Genomic DNA, 11119 nt, shown 5'->3' on the forward strand with positions numbered 1-11119 from the left:
TCTATAGGGTTGGCCAGGAAAACAAAAGGAGGCGAGTTTAACCTGCCTGTTCGCCCCTCGAGTCAGCCTCGTTGCAGGCGCGCCCTGCTAACGACTGGCCTTATTTGCATGATGTTACTTTTTAAAGTGTAAGTGTACAACTTTTGAACAATAGGCCTTGTCGCCTAAGGTTGTGTTATCTGTATTAAAGGTTTTATAGACTGTCGGAGGACATTTAGGAAAGGTCGCCGGGCTCCCTAATTTCTAGATTCTGTAACACAGAAGTGAGTGAATGTCCTGCAGTCAGGCGCAGGTGGTCTTCCCGTCAGGGACTGGGCCGCGTTTGTCTGGAATCCTCGATGGCCTCAGGGAGGCCCCCCCCCCGGGGCCCGGGGCTCCTGAGTGCAGGAGTGTGGCCCCACGTCACCTGTGACGTGAGGGCCAGGTCCCCAGGGCCGCCCACTCCCTGGGAAGTGGATGTCCTAGAAGGGGGCAGGGAAGCATCCGAGGCCCCTTCCCAGCGGGCGGGGGCTGCCCTCAACACCCCCGTGTACAGAGCCAAGCGCAGAGTATCTGGACCCCTGCCAGCCCCTCCCTCACTGTGTCCCAGGCAGGACCCAAGGCTTGGAGCACTTTCTGCTAGTAAATCAACTGGCTGTTTGTAGGACGTGCTCCTCATGAGACAATGACAAGATCAGAGCACTTTACAGTCCGACTCCAGAGTCCCGTTCCGTCACATGTGCCCGCGGCCTCTGCGGCAGCTCAGACACAGTTCACAGGCCGTCCCCTTAGCTCCCTCCCACCAGCAGTCAGGATGGCCTGCGGAGACTCTTCCCAGCTTCCTGAGTGAGATTTGTGTGCATGGCTCCCAATACTGTTAGGTCTTCATGCACGGAAATGAGAACGTATACCTGAGGGTCTGATATAACACAAATTTCTCAGGGTTTGTGACTTTAAAGGTAAAATATTGTCTTTTATTCTTTGTCACTCTTCAGTGCCCATGGAAATAGTGAGGCCCATGGAGACTACTCATGGTAGAGTTGGAAACCTGGCCAATCACGTATTTCCAACTTGAGAGAAAATTTATTCTTGGTTTTCTCTGAATGTCTTAGAATTTCTTTCAGGGATTTAGATGATTATCTTCGATCACTAGCAATCTAATGGTAACTGAGAAAAAAAAGGATTAAAACTTTTGTTACCTAGTTTGTGTCTAATCTTACTGGCAGTATTCAGTAAAAATTCGTGGTGTATCATATAAAATTGTGTATTTGAACTTACGTAATAGAGCCTCTCAGAAATGAGGTGGACTTCAGTTATTTCACAGAAAAATAAGTTTTCTCATCTCTTCTTGCAAAATAATGGCTTTCATGAAATCGAGACAGAGCAGACTTTTACCGTAACTCTTCATCATGCACCTTTTGAGTGTTTGTTTGTGGTACAAAGCAGATAGCAGCCAAAAAGCCTTTCAGGTGTGGGTGTTACGTTGTGATGCACTGACGCATGCTAGGCCAGCTCAGCGCAGCTTAGCGTTCAGAACGCCCCCAACAGCTCTGTGCTCTGAAACAGCTCTCAGCTAGTGGAGCTGTCATTCAGCAAGCATGCCGAAGACAAAAACTAATTTCAATTTTGTATCTCCAATAACCTAAATATTTCTAATTGTGTGTGAATTTTATTAACACTGACCAGAATGCATTTCTAATCCTTTGAAAATAATAGAAAATAGGGTACTGATCATCCTTTGTTTTCTCAAAAAAAAACAAAAAAAAACACAAAACAAAGTGATGGCAAAATTGTCATTTTGGAATGGGGATACAAGAGCGAGAGGTTACTATAACCTGTGTTGCAATTATAGACCAGGTTGGAAGTCTCTCTGCGATCCACTTATTGGTGGTTTCCTTCAGGACCGTGAGGCGTGCAGAGCGTTCTGTGTGGGGTGTTCTCCCTCACGTGCCAGTGAACATGGAAGGAACTCACCTCCCACACCCAGTGGGAGCCTGTTAGGGGCAACCTGCAGCATAGCAGGTAATTATTATTGTCCAAAAAGTGAATACATTATAGAGCAATTATGGTTATCGATTTGACTGGCTACACTATTGGTGACTGCTGTTGCAAGAATAATTTATTTCTTGCTTTGAAATTTCTAGAAGGTTATATTTCATTGATTTTAATTTGTCATTTTTCCTGCTTTACGTGAGAAATGTATAAGCTTTTGTGACATTAAAATATGGCTCTAATTTATTAGCATAATCTCTTAATATTGTTTCATTTTAATAGACATTAAGTATGATTTCTTAACATTCTTGTTAAAATTACATCTTAAAATTGAAGTCAAGAAAAATTAAATGTGGATTAAGAATCACAATGTCATATGTGCTCCAAATTTTTGTATGAAAAGAACTACTTTTTTAACTGCATCATATTCGAGGTGCTTTAATTATGACAATAAGCCAACCTAGTTGCCTTTTTACACTCAGTGCCCTCCCAAAATATAAAATCTGAACCACACATGGTGTCTGAGGCGTAACCTAACACTGTGTAAATATGTAATATCGTTTCAGGAGAAGCTTAGAAATTTGTAATAAATGCTGCCCGGTAGCAACAAAGTGGCTTACGCAGGATATTAGCGCAAGCAAGCAGGCGTCTCACCCACACAAGGCTTTTTCATGCCATCTTTATCTGCTACGCGATGCATGAAATCTACTTTCAGTTTTAGAACTGCGAACAACCTTTGACCCCTTGAGTGGAGATACAATGTGACCTTTCTATTGTCATCGGCTTTCATTCTCCTGAAAATTCTATGAATTTTTATTACAATTTTTTTTTTTTTTAAACCAAGCTGATGCTTCAACAAATTACTTGACGCAGATGAGATGAAGTTGTTGAAGGGGTTTAGATAAGTTTTACAGCCCGCGCGCGCCACCGAGGACGCTGGGCCCGGGTGTCCTGCAATGTCACCCGGCAGTAACTGCTGAGCCTACTATTGGATAAATACATCATTTTATGGAACATTGATTGTTCTATAAACCCAATGGAGTATTATGCTCTATGATCAAACCATTTAGATTGTGTGTAGAGCACAGAAAATGCCATATTCAGGATGGTACTAAAAGTGCCATTTGTGTATTTTATGGATGTCATTACAGGGGAAACTTCTCTCTGTAGGCCCTGTTTACTGCAAAATTTTTTAGTCTGTAATGACATTTTTCATTCACAACGTATGCCTTCAAGAGAGGGGGCCCTTGTTTTATTTGTTTCATTCGAGTTTACTGCACAAATTCTGTACATTTTAATTAAATGTAAGCTTAACAAAAGCATAAGGTATTTATTCTTTGGGAAAAAATGATGACAGTAAGGAAAGAATAACACACACACAAAAAGGAAGCAGTCAGGTACTAAACCCTATTTGTAGCTTCCCAGAAGCACAGCAGACAGAGCCATTAGCACGGTTTTGGGGAGTCGGGTCCCGTCTGCAGCTTAACCCCTGTGCTCCTGCAGGGCAGAGTTTGTGATTTTCAGCTCTAGAGATGTTCTCTTCGAAAAGGACAAATATGAAGAAACTGAGCTCCATAATGATCTTCGGGAGAAGTGAGCCTAATTAGGAATCATTTCCCCGAAAACAAATTCTCAACCCTCAAAAAAGCCCTTCTCGTTTCTACTAAGTGGTAAATGTTCAATGCATTTAGCTCCGAGAGGGGAGTATAATAAAAATATCTCTGTGCTCATGGAAGCAAATGAGCAGGGAGTCAGAATTTCATAAACAGGCACGAGGCTGCATTTTAACTTCATTTGCACCTTCTACACAAAGCCGCTTATTGTCCTGTTGGAAACAGATCCAGAAAAGGCTGCTTTAGATACGCTGTCTGATTAGCTACTGTTACTGTACTGAAACCTGACATTGCCTTTGAAGGGTGTAAAGTGCAATACAAATATTATGTTGGGCCTCCGTGCTCCATTAAAGACGTGTGCAATTTTGGAGCTATCATGGTGACTAAGCAGGTAAGGATAAAACCTGTACAAAGTTCCTCTTTTCCAGATACCACATCCATCGGCCCATTTGCATTGCTGAGCGTTACAGTTCATATTTACTGGGAAGACCTCAAAAATTGAAGTTGATGTGCCCAGTAAATTCTTGGTCATAGCCCAGTTGGAATTTAAAGTTACAGTAGAGATTCACATTAGTTTAAATGACACTTGAACTTCTACATAGCTCAACATTAATTCATTATGGTCGAAATGGAAGAATCTTCAGTGGGTGAATCTTTTTCAATCTGATTGAGGCTGTTACATTTTATAGGTGCTATTTTTCAAAGCAGTACTGACAGCACTCGAAGTTATTAAATTGCTGAATCCAAAGCTGGACCTGCACTCGCATTTATGATCCGTGATGGAGCCGCGAGGCTCCCGGGCTGAGGTTAAGATGTTGGTGTGTGAGGCTTCATCACACCCCGTAGTGACAGCAGTATTTACCCATGTAGTTTACTTTAATGGTCTGGAAGTGGCTTAACCCACCTCTGGATTCAAATAAATTCAGGAAGTAGTTCTGAATAGCATAATTATCAGTGCTGCGAGGGATTCAGAGGATGATTCTACACCCGAGAGGTTTTCTGTCCACTTGCAGACGAAAAGAGGGACTGCTTAGACTCGGCAGGGAGCATTTCTTTCCGAGACCACCTAGGAATAGGATATTTGTCCTTTCCCAACCACGGTGGTTTCTCCTGCCTTTTCATGTAAAGGCAGTGTGTTCTCTTCTGTAATTAATTAGGGAGCGGGATGATTTGAAGGCTGCCTTCTTTACGTTTGTGTCCATATTGCTTTCCTTTTCTTTTCATACTCTAAATTAGACTGAAAATGACCTTGAAATTCAATCAAGTTCAGGGCGTAAGGAAGACAGACTGGACAGAAACAAGCTGGATCACGTTCAGAGTGTAATGAAAGTGAGCGGAATGCCACGTCCCGGGTGGAGAAGTAAAGGGTGGGGAGAAGTTGCCAGCATAGCAGAGGGAGCCCAGCAAGTGCAGCAGGGAAAAGGCCGGGGTCCAGCAGGTGGCAGCCCGACAGGGAAGGCATCGCCCCTCGCAGCTAAACGCATGCGGAGGTGGGAACATTGTGGTTACCAGGCTCCATAGGGAGCCCTTTCTGACCTCTCCAAGGAGAGAGTGCAGGCACCATGAGAGCTGCGAAGATAACCATGAGATTAGGTTCAAGCACCTACAGGTTCAGCCCTTTTGCTGGGATCCCTGCACTTTCACCTAATCTCCTGATTCTACTGAACGTCAGTCTTCCTGAGGGTGTGTGTTTCTTTTGTAAAACAGGAGAAGGGGGCAGTGGGAGATCTCTACAGCGGGCACAGCCCAGGCAGGTCGGGGTAAAGCTCTGGACTGACTCCCATAAACCTCTGTAGGCTCACAGGCCCTCTGGAAAGCCTGCAGGGCCTGAGGGCAGGCGTGCACGCTGCTCGGGGGCATCTACCACCAAGCACCCACTACAGGTGTTGAGCCAACGAAGCATATAAGAGAGCTAGCTGGTGGCCGGCTTTAGTGGTCCCCAGTTCTCCACCTTGCTAGGAGGGTGAGCGAGAGAGAACAGAGGTGTACTGTGGGTAGGTCGGTCGGTCATTCAGCGACACTCCTCGACATCCTGGCCCCTTCTCGGGGAAGCTTTGATTCACCGTAAAGATGTGATGGCTTACGTCCACCTGGTTGGCGAGGCCAAGGCCAGGCCTGGTCCACCGCCACCTCTGCCCAGCCCCACGCAGTGTCCTCTGGTCATGAGATTCAGCTGTCACTGAATGTGTAGACGGAGGGGCTGCTGGAGGCCGTCCCAGTTGACCTCACAGGTCTTTTCCTGACCTAAGAGTCTGTAACTTCATAATCTTTCCAAGACTCGTGCTAAAAGAGTTCTCTGAGAAAGAATGAATGTTAGTTGGTGGTAGTCTTTGTTTTAAAAAGTGGATTACTTACACAATTTACTTTCTCACTGGGAAGCAGAGCCTCAGAGGCTGAAAATCCACCCTGAGAACTCAGCTCTGAGCCCCTCCCGTGCCGGTCCTGCAGCACACACCAGCAAGTGCCACCAATCCAGTGAAGGAGGATGCAGTGGGGTGACCCCTGTTATCCTGATTGTTGAGCAAGTGGGTGCAGAACATGAAACGTCGCAGCAGCGTATGTACGGTGGGCCAGGAGCTGGCATTTTTAACACTTACCATGGGACTCCGACTCTGGGACCGTTGTCTGTATTCTGGGTATGAACCCAGCCCTGTCCTGTCGCAGATGTCACTTAGCCACTCTGTGCTCCCTGCCTGCGGATGCCTAAGCCCCTGCAGGGAAGGCCGTGCTGTGGTCTGTGCTGAAAGAAATGCTTCCTTACGGAGCGACACCAACGTGGGAAACCAGATCATCTTACTGTTAAGGGATGCCAGCAACAAATAATCTAATAATTCTTAATCCTTTTCTTTCCTTTGTAAGGTTAAAGTCACTTTTTTACAAATGTGAGAGTAAAGTGGAATATTTCAAACATGTAGTTGCCATTGAGATGTGGAAATACTAGAGATCGTTTATAGATCATTCTCGTGTAGGAGGGAAGGAGGCGATGATAAGAAAACTGACAGAAAACTTGGGATGTAAAAATGAAAACAGCAACTCTGTTCAGAGTTGGTCCCTTTTTCCATGAAAATAAAGATTATAATTTTCAGTCATATTTTACCCTGTCACCTTATTAAACAGGCATCAGCTGTCACAGATGATTCTGGGGGAGACGGGCCCCCTTGCCACAGCTGGCATGTCCGCCCTGCCTTATGTGGCCTTTGCCCTCTGCCCTCTGCCGCCTCTCCGGCCTCCAGCGCCTTGATCATGGTTCTGCTGCAAGAACCTCCTTTCCGTAATACAGAGGACAGCTCTGGTCTCCAGCCCCTGACAACTGTAAGATGGGCTGGAAGCCCTTAGGCCCCCACGTTCACTGCCTGAATCGTGGAGGACGCTCAGTGAGCACTGGGGCCTCCCCCCCTTGCAGCTGTGTTTATCAACGGCATAGTTGTAACAGTTCACATGCAAGGCCTTTATTCTTTTGGTTGAATAAACAAATACACCATAGCTAATATTTGGACATTAAAAAAAGATTTCCCTTTAGGTTAGAAGATAAGCTACTGACTGTGTACTGATCTTACTTACCCCCAGTGACTGAATGTCTTACTAGAAACGGCAACAATTGAGGGGAGCAACTAGATTTCTTCCCCAGGAACTGGAAGAGCAAAGAGTGGCTGATCAGAGTTGTATTGGGACAGTCACAGCAGGAGCGTGTGAGACGCCCAGTAACGTCATGGCTCCTTTGGCTCTTGGCAGAGGCGCGCCTGTCAGGGCCGTGAGCACCGCCAGCCTCTGAGCGCCTGGCTCGGGCTTCACAGTGATGTTTCTGTTGAGGTTTGAAAGCATCTGCGGAAGAACTGTCTTACTTTTAGGCCTCAAACCCATTTTTCTAGGCTCTAACTGGTCCCTGTCTCCCATAGGCATTGTTTCCAAGTCCTACGAGTGCCGTTTGAAGGGCCAAGGAGCCACGTTCGTGGAGACAGACAGCCCCTTCACCGCGGCCGCACTGCCCGACGAGTCTCCTGTGAAAGAAAGGCCGCTGCGGAGCCGGCGGGCAGCGGTGGCCGAGCAGGTCCAGCAGGTCATCATCATCCAGGGCTACGAAGGAGACTTCGCGCTTGACGCCTCCGTGGAGGAGACGGCGGCCGCCACGCTGCAGACACTGGCCCTGGCAGGCCAGGTGGCCCGGGTGGTACACATCACAGAAGACGGGCAGGTCATTGCGGCGAGCCCCGGCGGGGCGCACCTGGGCGGCGGGGCGCCGGGGCCGGTCCTGCCCGAGCAGTTGGCGGAGGGCACCACCCAGGTGGTGGTGGTGGGGAGCTCGGTGGAAAGCCCCGGCATGGCCGAGCCCCTCAGCCCAGGTGGCACTGTGCTGCAGCAGGGGTCCAAGCAGGAGATTCTAGACCTCAGTGAGGCTGGCATCCCCCAGCCCGACGCGGCCTCCGCCCTGGATGCCCTGCTGTGTGCCGTCACCGAGTTGGGCGGCGCAGAAGGCAGGCCCGGGCCTGATGATAAAGGCAGGGCCGGCCCCAAAGACGTGCTGGTCCAGCTGCCCAGTCAAGAGGCGTCCCTCGCTGCCACCCAGCCCGATGTCCCTGAGATCCATGTGTTCCAGGACACTGAGGAGAGCCCGGCCTCCATGGAACCTGTGGAGGTGCTGACCCAGGTGGTCCGGCCCTCGGCCGTGATCGCCTCGCAGGAGCGTGCCCAGGTGGCTTTCAGGAAGGTGGTCCAGGGGGTCCTCCAGTTGGCAGTCTGCGACTCAGCTGCGGCAGGCCAGCTCATGAAGGAGGGCGTCACCCAGGTCATTGTGAATGAGGAGGGCACCGTCCACATGCTGGGCAGAGAAGGCTCACAGATCCTCATGCAGGAGGCTGAGGCCCACGGGCAGCACGTGGCGCTGGCCGAGCCCGACGGGGAGATTTCCCAGATCATCGTCACGGAGCAGCTAGTCCAGGCAATGGTCCAGGAGTCCGCTGGCAGCTTCCCCGAGGGCACGACCCATTATATTGTGACCGAACTGCCCCCAGGGGTGCAGGAAGAGACGGCCATGTACTCTCACACCGTGATAGAGACGGCCGACTCACAGGACACACTGCAGGCCGGGGCCGCGCTCAGTGCAGAGGCCGTGGTCCCCAATGGAACCGAACAGTTGACAAGTATGGTCATTTACACCCAAGAGGGCTCCCCGGCAGCCACAATAATTCAGAGCCAAAGAGAGAGTCACGAACTCCAAGAAGCCTGAGGCAGGAATCTTTGTGCTCAGCACAGAGCAGCTGTGGAAAGATCCAGCACACGTGGGCACCAGGTCCCCTGAGCAGCTGTGACAGCGGTGGCTTGGAGGACCACCCAACACGCTCTCTTGGCAAGGGTCACACCGATGCTTAGAAGCACATGCAGTCCAGGGACGCACTCACAGAGGGGACCCCGTGCCCAGTGCCACCAGCAGGGTCAGGGGATGGCGACGGAGGCAGGGCCCTCACAGGCCAGTGTTCTGGCTCTTTTGCTAACAGTCTTTCCCTCTGTTGTAACCATTGTGCTGAGGAGAATCTGAGTTTTCTTTTCTGAGTTTTTTTTCCCCCTAGAAATGTTTTCCCATTTCAGTTATCAAAGGACTGTGCCCTCATGGTGGAAATGTAAGAACCATGTACCTTGCGGCTTGAGACGTATCTCCTCTTGCAGTCCAGCATGTAGCTGTTTACAATTTTTATTATCTGTTTGGTTAAAAATTGCAGCTACAAATATTACCACCTTGAAGTAATCCACCCCTGCTCATTTTTTGAAAATGTCAGGATCCCAGTGTCCCCAGACCAAAGGAAGCCCGTCCATTCATCTCACGCGTCTGTGTCCTCTTCAGACGTGGCAGGTGCATTCCTAGCTCCAGTTGCGTTCCGCTTAAAGGAAACCTTCTCAAGCCCATGGTTAGGAAAAGCCTTCAAGTTTATATCCCATTAAAGTATACTTTGGTTAAGACAACCTGATGCTTCTAATTTTAACTTAGTTTCATACAATAAAGTCTATATATGAAACATGCACTCTGGAAAATACTGTTCATATCAATATTTCGCTTTTTATAACAAACGTTTGTTCGTATCACTATCACTTTGCAGGATTGGTTTGTAAGTGATGTCAGTGTGAGCGACTAACGCTAACTGAGCATTAGGAACAGAATGCCACACGCCTGCGGCCCTGGCCCTGGCCCTTGCCCTGACCGGCGGCTGGGTTTAGTCGTGGCTCACTGCAACTGTGGAATGCAAGTTCATGTTCCAGTAATTTGTTTCCCGATACAATTGCTCTTCTTCCTTTCTGAAATTGTAAAATAATCCCCTCTTGCCAGCGTACAGGTTGTTTTTGTTCTGTTTCTATTTTCTTTGAAATAAAATGAGAGCATTGAAAGAGCATGATGACGTTTGACTTCCAGCAAGCAGCCCACCAGTGGGCAGCTGCAGACACAAAAGACACCTCACTCTCCTGTGTGACGTGGGCTGCTCCCCACCCACTTGCAGAGTCCACTGGCTTCTCACCGACAAGCCTGCGGCCTGGTGTGGTTTTCGGAGTGTTTGGCACATGACCCAGATACAGTCTGGTGGCAATAACGTATTCTGTCATGGTTAGTATCTGAAAACTGTGAAGAATACACATGACAGAAAAGGAAGAGAAAATGGTAGCTTTTTCCTTTTTGGTTGACAAAACAGTGCCGTTTAGAGCATCTTCCTGAATGGACAATGTGAGCGTGAGGCTCGTGGAAAAGCCGAGCCCACTGCCAGGCCCCTAACCTCGTCCTCGTAGCTCAGAGTCCCTCGCATCCTGGGCCACCTCCCTTTAGACAGCTATCCCTCCCCAAAAAACCGAAAGGTAGAATTTCCAGTTTCACACTGAGGTTCATAATTAGCTGAGTATGACTTGCTCGTGGGCCTTAAAAATGGCAGAGCGGTTCAGTTCTTCTGAAACACTGTCTGCAGCAAACAGTGACAGGATCCACTCCCGTTTGTTATCAGGATAAAGGTGACCTTTACAAAGTGATGCCCCCGCCAAGCTTCTCGTATGTGTTTAAAAAAAAGGAGGGGGTGAGGTTTTTTGGTGGAAATACTTCTTGTTGCCCTCCCCCCGTTAGCTGTAGCCCGCGACCTGGGCTCGGCTGCTAATTCCTGACTGTGCTCAGCCCTGTACGGCTAACCTTTCTGCCGCAGTCCAGGCTGTTGACACTGACACGCTGCAGTTTACCGTTTGTGATTTATTTAGGATAAATATGTCTCAGGTGGCATTTAATCCTTCATAAAACCAGTGTAGCCTGCAGTGTCAAACCAGCAATCACGGTGTATGCACGATGAAAAGAGCAGGCCTTTGCATAAAAAAATTGTGCAGAAGGTGTTGCGAGGCTCAGAAGGATTGCAAAGGATTCTGTGGGCTATTGTATCCTGTAATTATCGATGGAGCTAGGTTAATGTTACCTGTCTTTTCTCTCTCATTACACGACTACTGGAATGTACGGGAGTCGAAGAAGCACATACACACAAGCATGTCTCAGAATAATGAGGCGTGGCCCGTTTCATGAT

The 11119-nt window shown here is 48.4% G+C and overlaps 1 protein-coding gene across 1 annotated transcript in view; it reads left to right on the forward strand.

Annotated features, from left to right (window-relative positions):
• ZNF407 (zinc finger protein 407) overlaps positions 1-9962 on the forward strand; it is a 378271-nt gene extending 368309 nt beyond the window's left edge. Inside the window, exon 9 of the mRNA XM_019715496.3 lies at positions 7481-9962. Coding sequence (XP_019571055.3) covers positions 7481-8808 — 1328 coding nt within the window. The 3' untranslated portion in view covers positions 8809-9962. The remainder of the gene's footprint in view (positions 1-7480) is intronic.
• The last annotated feature ends 1157 nt before the right edge of the window (positions 9963-11119 follow it).

Source organism: Rhinolophus sinicus, chromosome 4 (assembly GCF_057876585.1).
Source record: "Rhinolophus sinicus isolate RSI-liver-muscle chromosome 4, RSI-T2T, whole genome shotgun sequence".
In the NCBI taxonomy this organism is placed as follows: Eukaryota; Metazoa; Chordata; class Mammalia; order Chiroptera; family Rhinolophidae; genus Rhinolophus; species Rhinolophus sinicus.